This window comes from Leuresthes tenuis, unplaced genomic scaffold, assembly GCF_036924035.1.
Source record: "Leuresthes tenuis unplaced genomic scaffold, fLeuTen1.0.hap1 SCAF_18, whole genome shotgun sequence".
NCBI classification, from domain to species: domain Eukaryota; kingdom Metazoa; phylum Chordata; class Actinopteri; order Atheriniformes; family Atherinopsidae; genus Leuresthes; species Leuresthes tenuis.
In genome coordinates this window covers 32,732,651-32,760,156 of record NW_027325372.1, presented here as the reverse complement: position 1 = coordinate 32,760,156, position 27,506 = coordinate 32,732,651, and the positions used below count along the sequence as shown (strand labels likewise).

General features: G+C 42.1%; 1 protein-coding gene across 7 annotated transcripts in view; it reads right to left on the bottom strand.

Moving 5' to 3' along the window:
* The window catches only part of epb41a (erythrocyte membrane protein band 4.1a), a 92,991-nt gene that overhangs the window by 37,660 nt on the left and 27,825 nt on the right, over positions 1-27,506 (bottom strand). For 4 of the 7 annotated variants that reach the window (XM_072370811.1, XM_072370813.1, XM_072370816.1 and 1 more), the window contains exons 7-15: positions 26,804-27,022; positions 26,577-26,664; positions 20,250-20,402; positions 20,053-20,150; positions 19,756-19,931; positions 17,951-18,189; positions 16,226-16,294; positions 11,108-11,152; positions 4,849-4,911 (exon numbers count right to left, since the gene is read on the bottom strand). In XM_072370811.1, coding sequence (XP_072226912.1) covers positions 4,849-4,911; positions 11,108-11,152; positions 16,226-16,294; positions 17,951-18,189; positions 19,756-19,931; positions 20,053-20,150; positions 20,250-20,402; positions 26,577-26,664; positions 26,804-27,022 — 1,150 coding nt within the window. The remainder of the gene's footprint in view (positions 1-4,848; positions 4,912-11,107; positions 11,153-16,225; positions 16,295-17,950; positions 18,190-19,755; positions 19,932-20,052; positions 20,151-20,249; positions 20,403-26,576; positions 26,665-26,803; positions 27,023-27,506) is intronic. The other 3 variants (XM_072370814.1, XM_072370815.1, XM_072370817.1) reach the window with 3 other exon arrangements.

Genomic DNA, 27,506 nt, shown 5'->3' with positions numbered 1-27,506 from the left:
TTACAATGAATTGAATTCCAATTGGCTTGAATTGGACTATATTATTTAAGTGCCTTGAGATGACAATTGTTGTAATCTGGCGCTATATAAATAAAATTGAATTGAATTGAATTGAATCTTCCAAGCAATTTGAAGATCTATTACAATTCAACACCAGTATTATGGGAATCTACAATGTATTCTGTCAAGGCCATCGAGAGCTCATCATATCATAATGGCGTTAGAAAATCAGATTCTCGCAGTAAACATTTTTTGGCAGTCTTGATTCTTATTTTCTGTTTTAGTACATTTTCCTAAATAGGCACTGTTTTTGAGCAGATCAACTGATTGCTTGTCCAGAGATGTAAAAAGAAAAATCCATGAAATGTCCTTGTGTTTTTCGAATGGCTGTAAAGTGCAGACACTTTAAGAGATGACATAATCTGTGTGGTTGAATCAGAAGCCCAGGTACACTGTAAGTATAACAGCAAAAACAAAACCTAAGCTAAAGCCAAAAAAGCTCAATAAGATGCAGAATTTGTCTGTGGGCTTATCACTATGGTATTTCTTTCACATTACACGTAGATTTGAACAATATGAAATCTTCAAAGTTTAATAAACATGCTGTCCCTTTCATTATGTAAACTCAGAATTCCTTATATTGGTGACCACAGTAACCAGGGCAACAGACGTTCAGTCACACAGACAGTATTCTGGACTTCATGGACCAGTCCATGAAGATAATGATTCAAATGAAGGAGACAGGAATTCCTCAGTAACCATGAGAGCCAGTGAGAACAACTACAACAGAATTTGTTAGTCACAATAATGGGACATGCGTGATTGGGAAAGAGAAAATGATGTTTTTTCTACACCTTTTAACCTGTCAAGCAGGACAAGAATGGGTTGAACTGAAAATTTCTCTTACAGGAGGAATTGTGCATACTCGTTAACTCACAGAACTTACTATTATTGCTGAATAAATTAAACCATTTTAAATCACATTTTTACACTTGTGCCTTTCCTGCTTTAGCAAGTCAAAACGTCTGACATGAAAAGAGTTGATGACACCATATCAGAGCACCAGGCTTGGTACTGAAACAATTGTTTACCTACTATCTATGTACAACCAGGAGATTCTCATTACTTCTAAGTTGTTGATAATCTACAAAACAACATAAAATATTTTGGTTATAGATTACAATTTTTAGTACTGTTTTTATATACTGGTGTCTGAAAACTAAAACTGTAATTATACAGTAAAGTCCCCAAATTCATGACATTTCATTGAATTTAGATTTCTCATGGTACAAATATTGATTTAGGTATCAGGGTGAGACTGCAGCAGGAAACATGTAAACAGCGGATGCTGCCGGCAGTCATCTTCGCCATTGTCCACTCACTTCGGAAATAAACAGACAAACTACAGGCCAATGTGAACCATCTTCACAAGTACAGGAACGCTTCTACCCTGGCGTTTACACAGACCTGGCTTAATCATGATGATGACAACAAAGCACTGCACATCGATGGATTCGGCCCCCCCATGAGGCTCGATCGCAAATGTGATGTCACAGGTAAACAACATGGCGGCAGCGTGTGTTTCTACATAAACCCCCGGTGGTGTTCCACTGTCCACGTCAGAGAGAAGCTGTGAACTCCAGACATTGCTCCAGACAAACCATCATCAACAAAAATAAACTGATCTTCTCTGATCCAGAGATGGAGAAAAATAGGTCAATAAAGAGGTTAAGAGGGCCATTAAGATTGCCAAGCTCAACTACAAGAACAAAGTGGAGGAAAAGTTTTCTCAGGGAAACCTCCGCTCAGCTTGGCAGGGTCTTCAGTGAATAGCAGCTATGAACCTACCCACCAACAGCAACCCTGTAAACATCCCCGGCAACACCCCAGAATCTCTCCCCAATGACCTTAATTCCTTCTTCTCTTGATTTGAGACCAACAACTCCACCCAGTTAGCTGACATCAGATCAAACCTCAAACCCAATGACCTGCCCATCTCCTTCCTCACCGTGGATGTGGTGAGGGCCCCCAAGACGTCTAAGGCCAACAGCGCACCTGGTGCTGATAACATCAGTGGCCAGGTTTTCAGACACTGTGCCGACCAGTTAGGGAGTGTTTTCCAGAACCTCTTTCAGACCTCCATCAGCACTGGAATTGTACCCAAGTGTTGGAAACACTCTACTATTGTTCCTATTCCCAAGAGGAGCCCCCCATGACCCTGAACGACCGCCCTGTGGCGCTCTCCTCTCAGGTGATGAAGGCCATGGAGAGGCTTGTCAACCCTGTCCAAAGTCACAAAGATGTCGATGATGCCAAAGCCTTCATCATTGCCACCATCCACAGACACCTGGAGCTTCCCAACATCAATGCCAGCCTCTTGTTTGCAGACTGCTCCTTCCCCCTTTAACACCCTGCAACCCCACATCCTAGCAGAGAGACTCCACCAGAACTTTAACCTAAGCAGTCAGCTCATACTCTGTATCCTGGACTTTCTCACCAAGAGAACCCAACAAGTCTTGATTAACAACAACCTCTGTGATCTCCTCACACCTCCACGGGCCACAAGGCTGCGTGCTTTCCCCGCTCCTCTTCATTCTCTACACTGACGAGTGTAGATAATTTCACCCCAGCTGTCACCTGGTAAAGTTTGCTGACGACACAGTTCTCCTGTCTCTTCTGACTGGCCCCTCACTGTACCATGAACTTGCTCTGCAGCAGTTTGTAGAATGGTATGACCCTTCCTGCCTGGAGCTGAATGTCAGCAAAACCAAGGAGATGGTGGTGACCTTCTCCAGCAGCCGAAGAGAACTGGCAGCAGTTGTCACCACTGTGATCCATGGTTCTCCGATCGAGACAGTAGAGGAATACAAATACCTGGGCACCATCCTCGACTGCCATCTGAGGTTCTCCTCCAACACTGAGGGGATCCAGAGAAAGTGCCACTAGAGGATGTACCTACTCAGGAAACTTAACTCCTTTTCTGTCAGTAAGAACATCTTGCTGACCTTTTACTACACATTCATTGAAAGTGTTTTAGCTTTCTCCTTATGCTGCTGGTACCACTCAATCACCCTACAGGACAGGAACCACCTCCACAACATTGTGAAGGTGTGTTCTAAGATTATTAGACTTCCTGTCCACCACCTGAGCACTGTGCTCGAGCAGCAGGCAAGTGGCCTGGCTCGTCGTATTCTCAGTGACTCAGCACACACTCTATTCCCAGCATTTGAGCGGATGCCAACTGGTTGCAGGTTCCACTGTCCAGCTTGTTAGACCCAGAGAAGGAGAGCGACCATTCTCCTCCTGAACTCAAAGGGGTCACAATAATTTAAGATGTGTGCTTAAATGTGCAATATTACAATAATATGCAATATCATTATATCACGGGCAATTACCATACAGCTGCGCATCATCAACCATCTTGAGTATTTTTGTACATATTTTATTTAATTAATTTTTTAAAACATGCTCTTAAATGTAGTTCGCTCTTTGCCCTCCGAATTGCCCCTCTGGGAAGTTTTTTCTGATTCTGATTCATTACCAAAAACAAAACAAAAATCACAAACACCCAGACCTACACCACTTTCAGTTATTTGAGTCCAACAAGTCCTGCTGGCCATGGGCTGCTTTGGCAATTAGTTTGTCAAACTGTACAGGGGATCAACTGTTAAAAGGTTAGGAAAATGCTAAGTAGCTTAACTGTAATCACTGACTTGTATAAAAATGGACTTGTATGTTAATTAACCAGTATCACCCACTCACTTTATTTAAATGATAAATTAGCTAAAAATAGAAATGTCCTTTCGCCAAATGGGTTGCTGCAATGACCACAAATTTGCAACACTGCCATATTGATAGCACACCCGCAGGGAATAGTGTAGTAGCCTATGCCAAGGGAAGCCAGTCGCTGTTTGGCATCAAATCGCAGCAGTTTGTCAGCGGTATTGCAGTGTTATATGCAGCACTGGCAGGCTGAGTGCAATCATAGAGGGTAATGATTTAAAGTTCTTAGACAAAAACAATTTTCTGGAAGTCCTTTGGATGTGTCAGGCAAGAAACATTGACACAAAGAAACAGGTGAACAGGTGAAGTAGAACTGGTACATCTCATAAGACTCTGGTCTACAAGTTGTTTCAGCTTTGCTCACGATACCAACATATCGGCAAAGCACTCGTTTTCCTACAAACTTTTGTTAAATTAAGTTTAACCCTGACTAATACTAATGGCTGACTTTATGCTGCTGGAGTTGTTCTTTAAAGTTCACAAAAATATGAAAATACTGTCAATTTGAAACGTGAAAACATCCATCAGATGAAACAGAATCCCAAATTTACTGTCTAGTTTCAATTTGGAAAGAGCGGGATCCAGTGTAAGCATAATCAAAATGCATGACATGACTCAAACCACAGTGCAAGCATTTAGACATACTATATCAAAGTCAAGCTAAATCATCAATGGTACATAAAGCTTGCTTTTTTTTCTTTTTTTCCCCCCACTTTGTTTTCAAGATCTTTTCAATGGTGTCTTATCACATGTTTCAAATTTTTTAAATAGTTGTTTGTTTCAGTACCAAAGACAAATTGTTGCCGTAGTGCCAGTTTTACTATGACAGGGTATTTTCCAATCATATATTTTCTTGGATGAAAAACTTACATGACAAATACAACATTAAAATGATGTAAAGCTACTTGCATGAAAATCAGAGAGGAAAATACTGCATGCCAACCCCTTGGGGTTAAGCTACAAAAAAGAAAGACACAAAGAAAGACACAAAGAAAAGTATCAAGCAAAATGAAAATCAACACAACATTCATGCAGGCAGAAAAAATTAATACTAAAGATACAAACCTCCAACATTAAATTGCTATGTCTGATATAAATAGTTTCACCCTCAAGTCTCTTAGCTCTCCTCTGTGGAAAATGAGGAAAACAGAAAGCTTGCTGTAAACAACACATGATTTTAATAAGTCTCACAATAGCAGCAATGACTACGACAGTGACATAAATAACAAAAAGCAAAAAAGCTGCTGGGTTGGAACACTGAGTGCTATATGCAGTTCATACTTTGCTCAGCTCAGTGCAGCAGAAAGATGAGGAGCACAGCTACACGAACACCAGTTATACCTATTCAAAATCATATAGATGCTAATGAAAATACAGCAGGAATATGCTTTGCATGAAAAGGATGCCACTGGTAAGAAGAGTATCTCTACATATGCCTGTCTTGTCTACTGCATGTCTTCCACAATTTGCATATTTAAGAGAAAAACCACGTTCACTATAATGTAGAGTAATAATTTGAGCATTTAAGTTATCTTAGTAAGGATGGATGAAAATTACTGAATAATAAACAAACACTGTTACATCACACATTGTTCCAAAAAATGTGAGCTATCATGCATACTACTGCACAAACTGAAAGCCTTTCAGCGATTCTATGAATGGAAGCAAAGTGTTTCAAATTGTGTGTAAATGGGCAAAATGGCAAGACTGTAACCTAAAAAGTACATACAAATCTTGGGCAAAATTGATGATAACTATGAAAAAGTACAAATGGCATGGTTTACATATTATTTCATGTGATGATAGGGTATCAAAAACTGTACTACAAATGAACATTTACTGTCCTTAATACGCCGCTGCCTTCAACTACTCAGTAAGTGATTCAGTGTCAGTCTTATTAATTTGTTGTTAATTAGTAGCAGTTTAGACCTCCTATACTGTTCTGTGTTGCAGAGGATCTGAGGAAGCCTTTGAATGTTGGATCACAATGTTATGTAGAGAGTATGCAGTGTAGTTCAATATGTTCATCAACTTGTGCAGCGTTCTTCTTTTTACGAGCAGTTTCAAGGACTCAAGAGCAATCCCCAGCACAGAGCCAACCATCTTTATCAGTTTGTTCAGTTTCTTTGACTCAATGGCTCTGATGCTGCTGTCCCAACAGATGGCTGCAAAGTAGACTGTATTCTCTGCCACACACTTATAGAAAATATGCAACATTTTGTTGCAGACATTGAAGGACTTTAGCTTCCTCGAGGAGTCTGAGCTTTGGTTCTTGAAGACTGCCTCAGTGTTGTATTTCCAGTTCAGTCCCTTGTCAAGGTAGCATCCAGGTATCTGTAGTTCAACTTTTCTCCCAGGATAGAAAAACTGTTTGGCATATTCCCGGTCCTCCTAAAATTGATAATCGCTGCATTTGTCTAGGTCAGGGCATGCCTCCAGCAACCTTAATAATGATATGAGCGAGAAACACAGAATTGAAGCCAGACATCAGGTGTTGGTGGGACCAGAATATACTGATGGCAAGTGGGCTACTAGATAGTCATGGAATAGAGTGGAGAATCTCACATTGTTGGAATGCTACTATTCCAATAATCCTAGTGAGAAGGAGTATATGCAAAGGACTTGGGACCAGTTGATACTTTGAAACCCAACATCTAAACTAACTAAGAAACAACTTCTAACCCAGTGTTCTAGTGTTTGGAAACTGATTCTGCAATCACAACTAGACATAGATGAGGTACAATAAAGATGTTACAGCAAGGGAAGGCAGGATGGCAGGTCAGGGGGATACATCATAATCCCCACCATCTGAGAATGGGTACCAAGCCCTGAAAACCTTAACACTTACCTTTTCAGATTCAGATTCAAGCATTTGTCGTCATATATACAATACATGTCAGAAACACATTCCTGTACAATGAGATTCCTCCTTTGCTGTCCGCAAGAATGCTGATAGATTGAAAGGGCACAATAAAGTAAAAAGGCACAATAAAGTAAAAGGTCAGCGTGTACAAAAATACAATAGGTGACATAAGTCTGGTTTGTGTAGTTCCCTCAGGTAGAGAATTAGTGGAATATTGTCCATGAAAGTAACACTTCTGTAACTGAGCAAGAGTGCAATGGCAACATTCAAGGTGCAATAGTGAGATCAAGTCCAATGTGTGCAGTTCCTGAGGTAGAAGCAGTGAAATATTGAAATATTGTCTATAGTATGGCTGCTATGTGCTGTTTAGGAGTCTGATGGCAGTTGTAATGAAAGTTTTTGAGTCGTGACGTTTAACACTCCAGTACATCTGGTCTGAGGGTAGGAGTATGAACAGCTTGTGTGGAGGTCGGTGTGGTCAATGTGGATGGAGGCAGCTCTTCAGTGTACTCTGCGGTGGTAGATGTTCTGCAGAGAGGGAAATGGTGTCCTGGTGATCTTTTTGGTGGTCTTCACCACTCTCTGCAGGCATTTATGGTCCACGGCTGTAGTGCTGCCGTACCATGCAGTTATAAAGTTGGTCTGAGGCCTGCCTGTCAGAAAGTCCAGGAGCCAGTCACAGAGGGTGGGATGCAGACCAAGTGTGAATAGTTTGTGGGTGAGTTTGTGAGGGATGACCGTATTGAATGCAGAGCTGTAGTCAATAAAGAGCATCCTGATGTTGGAGTCTTTGTTTTCCAGTTGGGAGAGGGAGTGATGGAGGGAGGCCGCAATTGCGTCTGAAGCCAACTTGTTGCAGGGGATCCAGGGTATCTGGGATGCTGTTTTGAATGTAGGCCAGAACCAGTCTTTCAAAGCACTTTGATATGATTAAAGTGCTACAGGCCTGTAGTCATTTCGGCAGGTTGAAAGTCTACTAGAAGATGTGAATGTAGCACAATATACTATACCTATTGGGACCATCCCAGAGACCAATAAGTTGATGTACATCACAGCTGCAGTGATCCCAGAGATGCTTAGCTACAAGATGAACAACACAAGGAGGAGTAAGGAGCAGAATCCCACATGGAGATGAAGGTTGGATGCCAAGATCAATGCAACACGGATGGATAGCCAGCTATCAGAGCTTCTGAAAGATGCAATAAAGAGAGAAATCCCTAAGAAGACTGTCAAACAACGACTCACAGCTCTGGTCCGCCTGAGAAGATACACCAGAGAAGCAAAAGCCAGGAGAGTAGATAGGATGTTCTCTACTGAACCATCCAAAGTGTTTGCTTAGTGGCAGAGAAATAAGTTGAGAACAGACCCACCCAGGGCTGAGACTGAACAATACTGGAACAGCATATTGGGCAGCTGTAGCTAAGGAAGAAGAAGCGTCAAAGCATTCTTTGGCAAGACACTGAACCACATTGCCTACACATGGTGTATGGTACACGTATGAAAGTGGATCTGAGAGCTGAACAAGAAGAAATCCAGAGAGCTGGAATGCTGACATGATACGCGCCTACTGGCTAAAGAAACTAACTGCACTCCATTAGCAGCACAAACGAACCAGTTGCTAATGGATGGGACCCACTCTGATCATGTAAGGGACTGCCAGTCACTGAAACTCCTTTCTGGCATCATAGCAGATAAAAGGAGTAGGCACATGGCTCACTACCAGGGGGGAAGTGGGAAATGGGAGTAACACCATCTACTGATCGATAGAACTGTCCCTCATACACTACAGTTCAAAAGTTTGGAAGCTGTGCAGCAAAGTAAATATGACTATTGTAATTATTATTGTTTTTATTCAAAACTTTACTTTCTTTAAAGTAACCTCCTCTGGATGTTACAACAGTATGGCATATACGAGGCATTTGTTCAACAAGTTTTTTTTAAGGTATGTGCCAGGAATTGCATTCCAAGCTTTCTTAAGTTCATCAATGAGAAACTGCTGATTTGTGGGATGCACTTTTCTGACTGATCGATCCCATTCGTCCCACACAAGTTTAATTGGAGAGAGGTTTGGAGACTGAGGGGGCCAGACCATCTTTAAAAGAACTATTATTTTTTTGTCTAGATAATCCTGACAGAGCTTGGACCCACAAGTCTTCATCCAGATGTAACTGATGCTGGAGGATTGAGTGGTACTGTTCCTTCTTCATGATACCCTTTACTTCAAAACGTCCCCATACCATGGCACTATCACCTCCATGCTTTATGGTGGGTGTTATGCATGGTGATTTAAGACCAGTTTGTCTGCAGACATAGACTGGGATTTTAACCAAATAGTTCAAACTTGTTTTCGTCGGTCCAGAAAAACTTGTTTCCAGTCAGCATACGTGCAATATTTGTTCTGTGGATGAAGTAATATATTTCTTGCAGATACACAACCGTTCAGATCAGCCTTTCTCAAATATCTTTTCATAGTTATTCGAGATGTGGGTTTTGACCTTGTCATGTTGATTTCCTCCCTTATTTGTGGTGCTGATATCTCTTACTGTTGACAATGATATGTTTACCCTCTGCTTTTATAGTAACCCTCTTTCTTCCAGACCTTTTTCTATCATCATGACTTCCATTTTCTTCTAGTTTCTTCAGGGTGTAGTGAACTTCTCTGTTGGACACCATTAGGTGTGGCAATTTCTCTTTCAGTGTATTCATCTTTCCTCAATGTACAAAACTGTACTCTTGTTTGCGGTTTCTTTTAAGCTATTACTGCGATAGTTTGTCTGATATATGAACACAGTTGAGGTTCATTGGGATGTTTGTATGCAAAATCCAAGGGAATAATGTAAACTATGATTTTTTTTTATGTTTGCACTGAAGTTGTGACTCTTGAAAATCTTCTGGACCCAAAATCTAAGACCTACATTTGTTAACATTTATTCAGCAATGGCCTGGTAACATCAATGTATACCTATAGGTAAATTAAGGAAAATGGTGCTTATCAATGAAAGTAAAGTTTGATCATGCACTAAATACATCCCAAAATCCATAGAACTCCTACTGGTTTTTAAGAAAGGCATTGCGAACAGAACCTTGAAGTTTCTTCCAAACTTTTGGCCTTTAGTGTACAAATATGTCCACCACCTTGCTTTGTCCCCACTGCTGTTCTGCATAGCCCGAAACCCCCTCCACCACATCAACCCAATGAGTGGCTATGGATACCGATATTTAAATTTTTGAGCTGTACTTGTATGGGTTTGAAGTCTAAAAAATTAATTCTTATATGCATTGTATTGAGTGTTACTGTGTATGACCTGCAAATGACCGAGCTGCAAGATACCACCCTGTCCTGTTTTCTTAAATTCCTCTTCACAATGGTGAGCTTGTTAAAACGACATAGCTGCACTCTAAGGGGGACAGGGATGAAGCTGATATTTATGACTGTGTCCGGGTAACCTTAACTGGGAATAGGGAGGAAACGGTAGAAGAACGATTGACTATACCCAAAGAGAGATGACGTGACAATGGGCAATATAACTGAGTGTCTTTGCCTCAGTGGTCAGAGCAACTCTGTATTTTGTACTGTGTTGTTCTCTCTTGCAAGATGTTATTATTAAAGCCTCTTATCTCCTCAGAAGAAAATAACTGACTCTGAGCCTTACCAAAATTTCCACCACAAATCACAAAGTCAAAGCGGGAGACACCACCAAAGGTGGTGAAGAATGGCCGAGCTAAGATCCTGTGGGACTTCCAGGTCCAGACTGATAAACAGGGTATGACTAACCAGCTGGACATTGTGGTGGTCGACAAACTACAGAAGAAGGCAGTAGAAAGAACGAGAAGCTTGAAAAACTCCAAGGGCTGAAGGCGCAAGTAGAAAAGATGTGGCAATTGAAGGCAGCAGTGGTAATCTGAGCATTTGGGCCTGTGTGACTCCAGAAGATTCTGGAAATAACATCAGAGATCTCTGACAGAAGAGTGCAGTTCTAGGAACAGCTAAGATACTGCGTAGAAGGACCCAAGCTTTAAAAACGAGAGGATACTGCCCACAAGAGGGGTAAGTGTGGAGTTTGTACATATATACTGTATATATAATTGCATATAATTTGTTTAAATATGTAACTATAAATTTGATTTCTATACGAATTTGCAATGAATTTATTATAAATAATAATATTCATAGTAGTAGTAGTATATGTAATGATAAGCAATAGTGACCCAGTAAAAATGTGATCATTAGACTGATGTCTCCTGGAAGAGGAGGTAGAATGTTCTAGTTGAAATGATGTGTACAAGTTTTCAGAGACACTCAGCCACAAATTCTAAAACAGTCAAGAGATGAAAGCACTGTGTTCCTCTGCAATGGAAAACTCTACTGTTGTACACAAAAAAGAAAATGAAGTCTCTTAAATTTGGCAATGATGCAGGGATGGGAGATCAGTAAGAAAGCTAGCACAGAAACTTGCTAACCTTCCTCATGCGAACCATTTCCACCTTTTTGTCCTGAAGAGAGTGCTGTTTCCACATCAGAAGAAAGACATGTTAAATAAAGACACTTACACAACATAAAATTGATAAGCAAGAAAGATTTTCAAGAAGCGTAAAAATTCCTCTGATATATAATTTGCAAGTGATGTTTTTGGTCAAATCTAACAAATTCCCAAACAAAGGACAGTACTGGGATGAATAATTTGCTATTCTTTTGATCTTTTGATCTTTTGATCTGCGTTAAGCCACTATCAATGAAACTCCAATGCACAAGATACAATAATAAAATATAAAATTCTTCAATTGATGACAGCTCTCCTTTTAACTTTCTTAGCAGTATTAAACCATTGTTCACAGCATTGCTTATCAAGGATAAGGACAGATTTAGGTAACATAAAAGTTTGGTGACATAAAATTCTTCACATATAAAACTGGCTGTTGACAGTGGATTTTTTTAGTCCACGAGATATCTAGGTGAGGTGTCCAATGAACTTGTTGTGGCACATCCCACAGACCATCAATAGGATTAGGTTTTGAGGACATGACATCCATGAGGGTTAGGGTTAGGGTTAGGGTTAGGGTGACATCATGTTTTTGCACTATGTGAATTCTGTGGCCATTCTGTGTACATGTAATTTACAACTTTTGAGAGATTAGAGGGAAATCGTGTAAATGGAAGAGTAAATAAGTTGATACTACCCAGTTTGAAGGACATTTAAAAAATGCCTGATAAAGGAAGATGAAACTAATTAGCATAGTAGGTAGTGTCGTGGGACTGGATAGTGTAGTGGTATGACTGCCACCTTCCATGTGGGAGACCTGAGTTCAAATCCCCAGCATGAAAGGTACTACCTCCAGTAAGGGTCCTTAGGCAAGACCCCCTAACCCTACATGCCTACCCTACATACTTAAGTCGCTTTGGATAAAAGCGTCTGCTAAATGCATAAACATATACAGGTAGTATACCATTACAATCTTGATTCCTGAACTCATCAAAGGAACTGAAAAAATTTTGTGATTCATTTCAATGAACAGCAAATTGAAACACACATTAATCAAACACTCAAATACATTAGTGTTCTGCCCGTACTTCTAGTTTTGACAGTTTAGATAAAGTTATGTAAAAAATCATATGACATACAAATGCCCCAGTTTTAGACTCAAACTTTTTAAACATTTCTTTTGGGCTGCACAAATGAGACTTGTGTTTTTATGTGTTCAAGACGGTACATATACACACTGGCTTCACATTGAAAAGAAATAGTGTTCAGTGCCTCCTACAAATTGTACCATTTCTGGGCCCACCTAGAGAAGAACTGGCACCTTGAACTGAGGTCACTTTTAAAGATATGGAGATATGTATTTTCTCATTAACATGATTTGTGTTTTATGTAGACCTTTCCATTTAACAAGCAGGATACCAGATATAGAAACGGTAAGATCACCCACTGATGTATGTGCAGCAGGTATTTACTGGAGGGGCCAAAAGGATCCTTTGCTGAGGTCCTGGTACACCTTCAGATGTTCTTTGATCATGCTTTGACTGGTCAGAGCTCTTTGGGCAGGATGAGGAGAATACATCGATATTAGGCAGGTGGTCATAATATTATGGCAGATCAGAGTACGTTTGTATGCATTTAAATAAATGTATATTGGAGAGGGTTTTGATGTCTCCTTTTTTCCTATTTTTCTTCTTTTTCTTACCCTTTTTGAGTGTTTTCCCCCCTTTTGTTTCCCATAACTGACTTTCTATTTTATATCTGAATATACCAAACAGGGAAACAAGGAAAAATATGTTTGCTGTATTTTTATTAGAGAAAAACAATGATCAGTAACATCATTGTTTTTTATCAGTTTGTCACCCACAACATTAAAATCCTTAACAAGTTTTGCGTTTACATTAACATTAATCTGGTAACAATGTAATGTTTTCCTGGGAAACTTTAGGTTTTTGGATTCATGTGGATGTGTACATGCCAAAAACACTAAAAAACAACAGCCTAATAACATGATTAACTCCCTATATCTCAATCTGACTAAAAGTCAATGAGATGCACTAAAACAAGTTCAATTCATGAAGGCCCCACCTCAAATCATGAAGGACCTAAAAGATCCAAAGGTCAGCCACAGAGATCCTGTGTCCATGACACAATGAGACAGAGCTGTTTGGTGGGGCGAGGGGATTTAATTAAATATCAGGCAGACGGTTTTAATTTAAAAATTTCACATTTCTGAATATTGTCTTACTTGGTTTTTCTTTTAATTGAACACTACATTGAACCCAAAAACAGAGTGTAGCCTCTCACTGCGACCTGGAATTGAATCATCAAACATCTTGGTTTGTAAGAAGCCCCTCCCACATCTAAAACGTCTCTCCGGCAAAGGTCAAACAAGAGAAGCAGTTAGAACTTTTAAGCCAATACAGCTCACAATGTCTGTGAGTCTTTCCTTCGTAAACATAAATTAATTAGGGCCGGGACTTTAACGTGTTAATTAAGACTAATTAATTGCACAAAAATGAATGCCTTAATAAAATGAACGCATTTTAATCGCACTTATTGTTGCACCGCAGAACGTTTACCTCTGGATTCACTGAGTTTCAGGCATACAGATTATACTTGAGCACCAACGTTCATGACTTCAGACATAGGCTGTGTCTGAAATCCCTCACTCATTCCCTACTCCCTATATAGGGAAATAAATGTAGTGCACTATAGTGAGCTCAACAGAAAAATCTTTTGACACTTTCGGACTACTCTCGGCGCCGGTAATTACGTCATCGCTGTCACACAATTAAAACGTACCATTCTAATGTCATCTCACACAATCTTGTCTGTTTACTACTGCATTTTTGTTAAATTAGAGGCTTTTGATTACTCATGTGTAATCATATCATTTTTATTTAAGCATATTTTCATATTCTATTCTCTTGGCTCTTCAGTAACAGCAAGTTACAGTGTAACCTACTGGAATGTTTAATTACATGCTGTTCGTTTTACACTTTTTTTCTGTTTAACTGTTGTACTGCTCCACAACTCACGAATTTATCTCGTGCCTGTCATCCAACGGCTAACTACGAGCAATTCACCGGGAAAAAAACAACTTACCGTTATTAAGAAAACTCAGGTACCTCTACCGAAATGCCATCTTCTGTCAATATGGTAGTTTCTTTTAACAAAAATTAAATTAATGATGATACGGAGGAGAATTAGAATTGCGAGAGAGAGTGAAAGAAGAAGATGTGCTGCTCTTGTAGACGTCGTCAAATTGTGAGTGTCAGCCTACTTTTTACTGCCTTTTTAATTAGAGTAATATAATTTTTTCTTAATTCTCTGAACAATAAACTACGCTCTGTCAAACTACACCCCCTACTGGCGAAACTTCCTGAACCTTAGGCAGCTCCTTTATTTCCTGTCTCACAATATTGGACAAACTGATTAATCCATTTGTGTATGAGCAGTCAGAATGGTCAGATTCACTCAGCTGTTAGTCACACACTGTACTAGCCATCATTAATAAATGGCCAATTAAGCTTTACTTATTCAACGATTTATGTTCATTTTCTAGATAAAGCAGCAACTATTACTAGTTTAAATATTAATTCAACGTCCGTCTGCCATCCCTTACCCGCAGCCCAGAGAATTTCTGCCAATGCATTATGGGATATCGTGCTCCGGTTAGTGACCATCAGATGCTCACTACATTTCGCGGTGAATTGTGGGATACATTCAGTGCACTATATAGTGAGCATCAAAAATCCCTAAACATTCGGATACCACTACAAAATGGCGTGATCACTATATAGTGGTTAGGGAGTGATTTCAGACACAGCCATAGGCGGCGCCAGGGTAGGGCTTGGTGGGCTATAGCCCCACCAAGAATTGTGTTAGCCCTACCATAAAACCAAGAGAAGTGCAGAGTCCAACACGTCAGATGTATGTCACTCATGTGAGCGCGCTTTCTCGTCGTTTTGCTCGTCACAAAAACCAATTTGAAAATTTCAACCTTGTGAGTTTTAACATTGTTGTTATTGTTTTTGGAAACTTTGCTGACTGTGTTGCCTGTTTCATGCTCTTCCTTGCTGCGGTCTTGTTGCCTAATTAGCATATTTAATTGGTCGGGGCTGTGTTTTGACTCTTGGCTGTTGTGTGGTAGAATATATGTGGCTTTAGGACAACTTAATTATTAACTATACCGTCTGTGGGAGGGTATTGTTTTATTAGATATATATTCACATTGAAATTGTGGCACTGATTTGAGCCCCACCGCTGTGTGGGTTAGCTCCAACGTAGTTAAACCAGAAAAAAATCCTCTGGCGCCGCCACTGCTTCAGACAACAACAAACCACAGTGATCAACAGTCAAACATTAAGAAGAAGCTGATGAGACCGCTGTGGTTGGCCCTGTGGATGGAGATGTTGTTTTAAAAACAGGCGGATGGGATGGTCGTAGCGTAGCGGTGGGCTGTGCAGGCGCCCCGTGTAGAGAGGCTACAGTCCTCGCTGCTGTCGGCGCCTGTTCGAATCCCGCATCGGACGGCCTTTTACTGAGTGTCATTCCCCCCTTTCTGTTTTCTGTCTCTTTTTATCTGTCCATTAATAGGCAATTGAAATAATCGAAATGACCAAAACTATCATGGAAAGCAAGTGAACTTAAATAAAAGCTTTGCCTCAGAAAGCATCTTTAAAAGGATTTTAGCATCTCCTGCATGAATTGCATGGTTGAAGGAGCAGCAATTCGGCTACAGGATGGCCGATTTGGATATGGGTGAGGCGTGTTATCCATCCACATTTGATATCACAACATGGCTGACTGAAATGGATGTGGGCAGAGTTGGGCTGTCCAACAGCAGGTCACAGCAAGATATACTTGAAAACAGACAGTACATTTTGTTTTGGGTCCTTATTTCACAAAAAATAATTTCTTACTTTAATCAATCAAACTTTTTCTGTGTATTGATCTCACTGTGTTTATATACATTTAACTTGTTATTTTATATCCTTTGGTTGTCGAACACCCCATGACTCGCTGTGTTTCTTCATTGACGGAAAGATTTAACCTTTGCTAACACGTTTTCTGGTCATGAATCAGGCAAACAAACCTGGCTCTTTCTGTCTCTCTCCCCATTGATCACAGCTGGGGAGTGCCTCCGCTCTCTCCTGGCCACGGTCTGGTAGTATGCACAAAGCTTATGTATTAAGAGTCAATACCAAGCAAGAAACAGGGCTACAAACCTGTCTGAAGCCATAACCACATGCCTTTCCTTCCCATGGCAGTCATGCATATTTTTCTAGTTACAGCATTACTCCTTAATTAGATTGATGCATATACTACATTTCAACTAATCCTTTATGTTTCTATCTTTTCTATCAAAAGCTTCAAACATGTATTTATTAGTAGCTTACCATGGTCCTTAAATACTATTATTAACAGATACCATTAAAATATTACAGTTACGGAATCACCACACTTGAAAGTTTTGTAAAAGAATAAACAAAACTGATTACTGATGAATTTGTTTTTTTTCAGATGAAGCAAAGGAAAAATATGAAATCAACTGAGGAAAGAATTATGGAATCATTGCACACAATATACGCACATAATTAAATATGCAAATGAGTCATCAGTTGGAGTTGTTGCAGAGCCGAACAAGCTGCTGCACCTGAATGACTGACAGGAAGCATGGCCCCAACAAGAGAGCTGTCAGTGGAAGGGATTCTAAAACTCCTTCAAGAAGCCAATTCAGCTCAGAGTGTGGCAGAGGATGTTGGATGTTCCCTGTCAGCTGTCTGAAATGTGGAGTAAGAACAAACAAAATGGGAAGGTTGTAAAAGGAAAGCAGACAGGTTCGACCAAGGAAGGCGTCAAAGAGTCGGGACAGAAAACGCAAATCAATGTCTGAAAATAGAAAATGAACAAGAAAAGAAATAAAAAACTGTGGATGCTTGGATGAAAGTGATATTCAGAGATCAATCACAAATCTGCTCTGAACAAGAAGATGATCCTGGATCATAAGATGACTGGCTGAAGAAAACCAGCACATTTCCAGCATCACTGAAGATATGGAGCTGATGTCAGGTAAAGGACCAGCGGAGATGGCAGCCATTAGCTCTACAGGAGATGTACAGCTGGACACAGTCCTTCAATCAAATGGAGGTTTGCTGATGCTGAGCTCATTTTTCTGGATGATGATGCATCTCTGCACACAGCAAAGAGGCTTCAAACTTTACTTCAGCAAAGACACATCGGCTCAGTGACATGGCCAGCAAACAGTCCAGATCTCAGTCTGAGTTCAGATTTATGGTGGAAACTGAAAGAAATGCTCCGTTCTGCAGAGCCCATCTGTCAGCTGCTGAACAAGAAACTTCACTAAGGAAGTCCTCGAAGAAGTCAAGCTGTCACAAAAGACAGAGCAGCTGAAACTAAGTGATAACTCATTCTCTTGCTTCGTGATTTCACTTTTTTTTCCCTCCACCTAATGTAATGAAAAAAAAGCAGAACATGTTGAGCATTTTTTTCTGAATATTTTTCGGTACGTTACAAAGCCAGAATGTTCAGCTATGGAATGAAATTGTTTTGTGTAAAAAATAAAAAAGCTGAGTGAACATAAAAATGAATGTGTGATGACTCCATTTTTTTCTGGGGGGGTGTACCATAAAGTGTACATACATCATTTATAACACTTCATTTCTAAATTTGCTCATGAAACAGTCTTTACTCTGGTCTGGGATCATAGAGTCACTCTAAGGTTGTTAAGGTTCAGTGATAAATAGAAAGAAAGCCTGATTGTACGAACATAAGAAATGATGCATTTGAAGCACCCTACCTTGATTTCTGGAGCAGAGCCTGGTTTTGGGCTCTTGATGTATGCCTTCTTACATTCCGCCTTTACCTCCACTTTCCTGTCTGTAGAGCGTTGGTTTCTGGGGGTAGAGCCATCATTGTGGTCTAGGCAAGGCAGTGTGGAAAGCAGTGGCGATGGGGATGCCTCACCTGGAGACACTGGTGACATTACAGGGGCGCTGACTGGACGACTGGATTTGTTGTCAGGAGTAGATTCCATTGCTGGAAAGAAAACAAGATGGCTGATACTGATCACTCATCCTGCCCTCTGGAGTGTAATCATGAAAAACTCTAATCAAATGTTTCTCAAATGTAGAATTTAAGCAAGACTAATGCAGAATGATGGCAAATGCCTGCATACGGTCAGTGGAGCAGACTTATGCAGTGATGCTTAAAATTAATCCCACATTTCTGAATTTATAATATAACAGGAGAAGACTGTTGTTGCAGACTGGTCAGTCAGCGTCAGCTAACTAGGGATATGAGGCAGAAACTAGACAGATGTCACCTGACTCTGATGCAGGTTGAGAAAAAACAGTCCTTTATTGCAAACAGAATAATATGTTGCCAAACGAAAAAGTTATACTGGCAGAATACTAAAAACTGTGAATGTGGTTGGCGTAAGTGATTCCAGCAATCAGCAATGGTTGAACCCTAGAATTACGATAGACAGGAAGTTATATCGCCAAATCAATTGAAGGGGTTCGTATGAAATTTTGTGAACTTGGTCAGCATGATGTTCTGGGGTCAAAAATGAAGTCAAGTCAAAGTGGTTAATGGTTAATTCCCGCCCTTCAATGTTTAAAAGAACCCCCCCTCCAAAAAACAAATAAATAAATCACAATTTTTTCCTACAGATACTTCCAATAATTTTTTTGATTCATGAAAGACCGATTCTCACCACCAATTCAAATCTCAATAAATACAATCTCTGTGCAAAAACTGTTCAATCCATTCATCTATGGTGAGAGTTTAGTGTAGTAAATCTACATCAAATTCAAGGTGAGCTAATATTTGTATTTTAAAATGTCTAATTTTTAACATTTGACTGAAAACATATTCTATATTTTATGGATTTTAGTTCAGAAGGCTTGGAAATGGCTCTAGTCACCAGAGAAACAAAAATCAGTCCACAAATCTATAGTCAGTTGATAAACGCTCATGTCATTATCAGTCATGAGCACTGCATGTGCACAAATGAGACATTTGTGATGTTAATGTTGTAAACTGAGAGGCAGACTTTCAAACAACTTGATAGAACAAGAAAGTGTGTGTGTGTGTGTGTGTGTGTGCGCAGAGCTCTCTGTACAGAGTTATTTATGATGATTCTCTCTCACCAATCAGCTCTCTGTAGTGTTTCAGTGTCACTGTATAGCACTGAACCAACTTGCATGTATCACTTAATCACTTGTGTTACTGCTACTACCGGCAATGAAAACAAGAAGTTAGCTGTACCAAACCATGAAGTGGTAAAACTAAACAGGAAATTAAAATCACGATACCTGAGTAAAGCAGCTCATTTTTTCATTTTCTTAGAAAAATGACATTTTCTGTAATTCTCTGCATTTACAAGAAATACATGTTGAAGCTAAAGCTGAATGTGTAGGTCACTCTGTTTTACTAGGGCTCAGACTGTGTGTGCAGAAATGCTGTGATGATGTTTCCACTACATCTGTTCTGCTACAAAGGCACAAGACAGACGATTGAAGAATACAAAAGAAACAAAACTCTTTTAAACCTCCAAGCCATGCTGGATGTAGTTTGTTTGTGTGAACACTAATGATGTACCTCCGTCCAGACTGCGGGAGTTTCTCTTGCTGGAGGAGCGCTGAAACAGAGGAGCTGGTCTGGCAATCAGAGAGCTAGCCTGTCTGGATTGAGCCTGAGTCCGTCCACTGTAACGGAACTTAGAGCCCAGTGCCAGGAACTTCCTAGGAGTGGTGGCCATCTCAGTGGAGGTCAGCCTGTACACAAAGAATAAGGATATAGATCACTAGCTCAAAACAAGTGCCAGACAAAAGGCTATTGAGCTAAATCTGAACAGTGTTTTCAACAATACTGTAAGAAGTAACTGAAATAATCCACCTGAAGAAGGTGTGATGCTCAACACACACTTTCCACAACTTCTTGGCTGCCTTATAATTGGGTAGTTTGAAACCAATTGCGCTCTCATACTGTTCCACCTGTTGGAATAAAAACACAAAACAAACATAAAAAATGGTCTCATTAATGGTAAGGATAAGTGCAAAGTTGAAGAAGCGCAGACTTCATAGCTGGCCCACCTCAGATGGACGTATTTTGATGAAGAAGCTGCTGCGCTTGTATGAGACCTTGAGGACTTTAGGCCAGGGGAAACGGTTGATTCTCAACTTGTCTTTGTAAACCATCAGACCACTGGAGCACACGCCCAGCATGATGTCAACACCATCTAGATCCTGTCAGACATACCAGAAGAAAAAGAAGCTTTTCATCAGCGATTGAGAGGATCTGCACATTTCAGGAAGCTATGACCTTTCAAAGCAGTCAGTAAATAAAAAGGAGTGTTTTCCCATCACGCTCCAATAGAGCTTCCAGACGTCTACAGAAGGAACAAATCACATCTGAGGTCTTCCATTGTCTAAATGGCAATACATGGATCCCTAAAGAGTTTTGATGACTGTCCTGTTTCGCCTGTTGAGAGAAATTGTAGTGCATTTGCTTGTTTGGCTCTGTTCATTTGGGCTGGTGCTAGCTGTCAATGAAACACCACCTGGTACTGACCAAAGAATCAATCGGTAACTTCCAGAACGTTTGGATCTCCATGCCTGAGATGGAACAGTTTCACAACTTACTCGTTGTGACAACACACAACAATAATAAATCCAATTACTAATCATGTCACCTCAATGTGTTTATATATTTCCAGATGTTCAAATGTCTTTCATATGTGAAGTGTAGCTACTTTGTACTGCTCCAAATTATCCACAGGGGGCAGCAGAGTTCCTCCTTTAACTACTTAAAAACCCCGTTCTTATGCAAACAGATTGACCTGATTTCTGATGGAAAATCTCACTAGATAAGTCTTCCTGCTGTTCAGCCTAGCAAATTCATGGCACTAAAAATACTGACTTAATGCTGTTCATCGCTGACATTTGTCCTCATACAGCAGTATAAGACTGAATTGCATTCAGACCCACCTTTATCTGAGGAATTGTTGCTTCTCAGTCACTGCATGGCCCTGGAAGTCATTACATAACACTAACCCTCTCACTTCATGTCATATTCTTATTATTCATTTTTTTATCCCTGTGATGGGTGACTGGTCCAGGATGTAATCTCCTGTCACCCTATCACAGCTAGGAAAGAATCCAGCCCGCAGCGACCCTGAACAGATGACAACAGGTATTGAGACCAGATCTAGGCATTTGTTAATTTTGACTCTATTTCTTTTCTTCTCTTTCTTTGTATTCCATTCTATTTTAAATCAATAGTTTTCCATCCTCACTGCATGATATTCAGGGTCGCAGATATGCTGGAAACTCACCACCACACTGTGCAGCCCCTAATTTCATTTCGTTTCATGACTGACTGATTAACTTATTAACGCAACTCTCTTGCATGAGGGCTGCATTGTGGTGTGGTGGTTAGCACTGTCGCATCACAGCAAGAGGTTTGAATCCTGGCTGGGGGACCTTTCTGTGTGGCGTTTGTACGTGCTTGTGTGGGTTCTCTAATAGTACTCCTGCTTTCTCCCACCATCCAGAAACATGCTGGTTAGGTTAATTAGTGATTCTAAATGGACTTTTGGAGAGAGAGTAAGTGTGCATGGTTGTTTGTCTCTGTGTGGCCCTGTGATGGACCTGGAACTGTCCAGGGTGTACACTCCCTCTCGCCCAATGACAGCTGGGATAGCCCCCCCCCCGCAACCCGTTATTGGATTATGCGGGTATAGAAAATGGATTGTTGGTCTTTCAAGATTCATTTTTTTAAAAATTGGATCCACTGAGCTAAATGTAATCATTGTGCCACAAGTTTTTGTTTCTTCTTCTTCTGTTTCTTCCTCTTCTTTTTATTCTGCTTATAATTATCGTAAATATTATTATTATTCTTGTTATTCCAAGAAGACTAAGAAGAAAATGCGAACAAGCAAAAAATTGGAATTGGTTATTAAGACCATCAGTGTCAACGTAGCATCTGACTGGACCATTGCAACACCTTGATTCTTTTCTTTTTCACACATTCTGTTGTAGATCTGCTGCTGTGTTTGGGATCATTGTCCTGTTGATGAGCCAGTTTCAGCCCAGCTTTAGCTGTGGGACAGATGGCCTCACATCTGACTCTAGAATACTTTGGTATCCAGAGGAGTTCATGGTGGACTCGCTGTTGAGATTTTAAAAGTTTCTCTGAGCATGAGTCTAACCTTGGGGTGAACTTTAACCTTTAACATGCTAACTGAGGCCTGTAGAGTCTGAGATGTAGCTCTGGGCTTTTTCATCTTGGGGTGACCTTTAACCTTTAACATGCTAACTGAGGCCTGTAGAGTCTGAGATGTAGCTCTGGGCTTTTTCATCTTGAGGTGAACTTTAACCTTTAACATGCTAACTGAGGCCTGGAGAGTCTGAGATGTAGCTCTGGGCTTTTTCATCTTGAGGTGAACTTTAACCTTTAGCATGCTAACTGAGGCCTGTAGAGTCTGAGATGTAGCTCTGGGCTTTTTCACCTTGGGGTGACCTTGCTGGGACGTCCACTCCTGGGAAGATTGACAGCTGTCCTGAATGTTTTCCACTTGTGAATAATCTTTCTCTCTGTAGAATGATGGACTCCAGATAGTCTGGAAATGGCCTTATAACCCTTCCCAGACTGATGGGCAGCAACAGCTGCTTCTCTAAGATCATTGCTGGTGTCTTTCCTCCTTGGCATCGTGTTAACACACACCTGAAAACTGACAGAACTTCTGCTTTTATAGAGCTGCTCACACTGACTGATGATCAGTTAATCAGAGCTTTGATCAGCAACTCCTGGCTGCTACTTACCGTCTTAGTTCCTGTGGAAGCAGGGAGGGTTCACTTAGTTTTTCAGACACTGTGAAACACACAGGCTGAGCGGTTCCGGCTAGATATAGTCGGACTCACCTCGACGCACGGCTTGGGCTCTGGAACCAGTCCTCTTGAGAGGGGTTGGACTGTCTTCCACTCTGGAGTTGCCCGTGGTGAGAGGCGCAGAGCAGGTGTGGGCATACTTATTGCCCCCCGGCTGTGTGCCTGTACATTGGGGTTTACCCCAGTGAACGAGAGGGTAGCCTCCCTCCGCCTTCGGGTGGGGGGACGGGTCCTGACTGTTGTTGCCTATGCGCCAAACAACAGTTCAGAGTACCCACCCTTTTTGGAGTCCCTGGGGGAGGCACTGGAGAATGCTCCTACCGGAGACTCCCTCGTTCTGCTGGGGGACTTCAATGCTCACGTGGGCAATGACAGTGAGACCTGGAGGGGTGTGATTGAGAGGAACGGCCCCCCCCGATCTGAATCAGAGTGGTGTTATGTTGTTGGACTTCTGTGCCAGTCATGGACTGTCCATAACGAACACCATGTTCAGGTATAAGGGTGTCCATATCTGCACTTGGCACAAGGACACCCTTGGCCGCAGTTCGATGATCGACTTTGTGGTTGTATCTTCGGACTTGCGGCCGTATGTCCTGGACACTCGGGTGATGAGAGGGGCAGAGCTGTCAACTGATCACCACCTGGTGGTGAGTTGGCTCCGCTGGTGAGAGAGGATGCCGATCAGACCTGGCAGGCCCAAACGTACTGTGAGGGTCTGCTGGGAGCGTTTGTCAGAATCCCCCGTCAGGAGGAGCTTTAACTCTCACCTCCGGCAGAGCTTCAACCATATCCCGGGGGGATTGGCCATGTTCTGTGACTCCATTGCCGAGACGGCTGATCGGAGTGGAGCTGTGGCCATAAGGTGGTCGGTGCCTGTCGTGGCGGCAACCCCCGAACCCGCTGGTGGACACCAGTGGTGAGGGAAGCCGTCAAGCTGAAGAAGGAGTCCTATCGGGCCTTTTTGGCCAGTGGGACCCTGGAAGCAGCTGATAGGTACCGGCAGGCCAAACGGGCTGCGGCTTCGGCGGTTGCTGAGGCAAAAACTCGGGCCTGGGAGGAGTTCGGTGAGACCATGGAGAACGATTTCCGGACGGCCTCGAAGAGATTTTGGTCCACCATCCGGCGTCTCAGGGGGGGAAGCGGCTCACAGTCAACACTGTGTATGGTGGGGACGGGGCTTTGCTAACCTCAACTAGAGATGTTGTGAGTCGGTGGGGGAAATACTTCAAGGAACTCCTTAATCCTACCAACACGTGCTCGGAGGAGGCAGAGTCGGAGAGCTCGGAGACGGGGCCTCCCATTTCTGGGGCTGAGGTTGCCGAGGTGGTCAAAAAGCTCCTCGTGGCAAGGCCCCGGGGGTGGATGATGTCCGTCTTGAGTTTTTCAAGGCTCTGGATGTTGTAGGGCTGTCTTGGCTGCAGCATCACGTGGACATCGGGGACAATGCCTCTGGACTGGCAGATCGGGTGGTGGTCCCTCTCTTTAAAAAGAGGGACCGGAGGGTGTGTTCCAACTATAGGGGTATCACACTCCTCAGCCACCCTGGTAAGGTCTATTCGGGGATACTGAAGAGGAGGATACGTCGGATAATCGAGCCTCGGATTCAGGAGGTGCAGTGTGGCTTTCGTCCTGGCCGTGGAACAGTGGACCAGCTCTATACTCAGCTCAGGAGGAAGAGCAGTCACCCACCAATCGGAAGGTCGGTGGTTCGACTCTGGCTTCCCCAGGATACATGTCGAAGCGACACTGAACCCCCAGTGTATCATTGGGGGTATGAATGTGTATGAATGATTAGAAAAGCATGTAGTTATGAATCTTAAGACGTGCTGTATGAATGTGTGTGAGTGGGGTGAATGCGGCATGTAGTGAAGCGCTTTGAGTGGTCAGCTAGACTAGAAAAGCGCTATACAAGTACAAGTCCATTTACCATTTACCATTTACCATTCGACCGTGCCCCTCGTGGAGTCCTGTGGGGGGTGCTCCGGGAATATGGAGTGTCGGACCCCTTGATAGGGGCCGTTCGGTCTCTGTATGACCGGTGTCAGAGTTTGGTCCGCATTGCCGGCAGTAAGTCGGATACCGTTTCCGGTGAGAGTTGGACTCCGTCAGGGCTGCCCTTTGTCACCGATTCTGTTTCTAACTTTTATGAACAGAATTTCTAGGCGGAGCCAGGGCGTTGAGGGTGTCCGATTTGGCGACCTCAGAATCGGGTCTCTGCTTTTTGCGGATGATGTGGTTCTGTTAGCGTCGTCAGGCAGTGACCTTCAGATCTCACTGGAGCAATTCGCAGCCAAGTGTAAAGCGGCTGGGATGAGAATCAGCGCCTCCAAATCCGAGACTATGGTTCTCAGCCGGAAGAGGGTGGAATGCTCTCTCCGGGTCGGGAATGAGATCCTTCCCCAAGTGGAGGAATTCAAGTATCTTGGGGTCTTGTTCACGAGTGAGGGACGAATGGAACGTGAGATTGACGGGCGGATCGGTGCGGCGTCTGCAGTGTTGCGGGCTCTGCACCGACCCGTCCTTGTGAAGAAGGAGTTGAGCCAGAAGGCGAAGCGCTCTATTTACTGGTCAATCTACGTTCCCATCCTCACCTATGGTCACGAGTTGTGGGTAGTGACCGAAAGAACAAGATCGCGAATACAAGCAGCCGAAATAGGGTGAGAAGTTCAGTCTTCCGGGAGGGGCTCGGAGTAGAACCGCTGCTCCTCCGCATTGAGAGGAGTCAGATGAGGTGGCTCGGGCATCTGGTTAGGATGCCCCCTGGACGCCTCCCTGGTGAGATGTTCCGGGCACGTCCCACTGGGAGGAGACCCCGGGGAAGACCCAGGACATGTTGGAGAGACTATGTCTCTCGGCTGGCCTGGGAACGCCTTGGGGTTCCCCCGGAAGAGCTGGAGGAAGTGGCCGGGGACAGGGACGTCTGGGTTTCTCTGCTCAAGCTGCTGCCCCCGCGACCCGACCCTCGGATAAGCGGCAGATGATGGATGGATTCTCTGTTTCTTCTCAGTTTTTGTTCCGTAAATAATGACGCAGTGTGATCTGTCATGTGTTGTTGCTAGTCAATTGAGGTTGCATTTACCAAATTTTAAGACTTGGTAACGGCTTATGTCCTGATATGCAATGCCATGCAAGTGAAAGGGGTGTACTTTCTTTTTCATGTGACTGTATTTGAACTCTCTCTTTGTATTTCTAAATGAAGGAGGAATATTATACAATAGAGGCGAAAATGTAAAGTTGCTCACTCCAGCCAAGACTTGCACAGACACAGGTGGCCACAGCAGCACTGAAAACAAAGGCTTTGTGCTGTATGCGTGCGGTCGACGAACGAGGCACACAGGGAACTCCGGTGAGAACATTTCTCACGATTGCTCCAAATAGGAAGCATTTCTTTGTGGCTGTATTAGGTTTTACTATATATTGAAACTTTAAGTAAAAAATCTAAATACAACCTATTGAAAAACTGGAAAGGCTTACAAAGAATGGTTAAAAAAAAAAAGATAACAGTTAGGACTTAAACTTTACAGAGCTCACCTTTGCCTGGTGGAGATCTACTCCGTACATGGAGAGTTTCTTGGCATTTTCCAGGAACATCAGGTCTGCCTGGGCTGGACTCATTGACCTGCCATGACATCACACAAGGAGAGACTTATGCAAACATATACTGTATCTTTAATAACATTTTGATAACTTTATTTAGCTAATAAGTTAAGGAACCGAAAACCTGTTCCACTACAGGTAGTCTAAGACAATGTTCTGACCTATAAGTACGATGCAGCTCCATCATTTTGTCCTCTAGCTCCTTTGTCTGGCCTTGGGCCATTTTCATCTCCCTAGCATATTCGTTGCCATGCACCTCAGGGTCATACTCGCCAAGCTCTGACTGCAAGGCGTAGGAGCCGAGGAGAGCCAGGGTGACGAAAGAACAGGGAAGGCGACCCTGGAGGATGTCCTTTCGCAGCTGAAGACACAGGTAGTACCTGCAAAGTACAAGCACAAATCACACGTAATACATATAGAACTCTCCTGAAGAAGACTGTGAGTTTGGTTTAAAGATAAAGAAAAAGATGTGTAACTACAAATCAAAGTTAAAACTAAGGGCTGCTGGTCAGTTAGCTCGAAGTGAGGCTCCAATGCTAATATAAATGATAATTGGCCAATAAATGATTATCTAGTCAACCACAACTTGTTCAAACTCTTCTGCATATTCCAAATTAAGCTTGATTCATACATCATTTTATACATTTGATGTGTTTTACAACTGAACCTTTTTCAAGAACTAACTTCACGAATAGTATATTTGTTCTAATTAGTCGTCTTCAATAAATTAATGTTTTCATATGAAACTTAGAACACTAAAGAAGATTTCTCAGTAAAAGTTGTTCGATCCACGTGAAAAATCTCAACCGGACTGTTGAGTGCATGAAGGAAGAGAAGGTGCAGAGTATTGAATAAAAACAAACC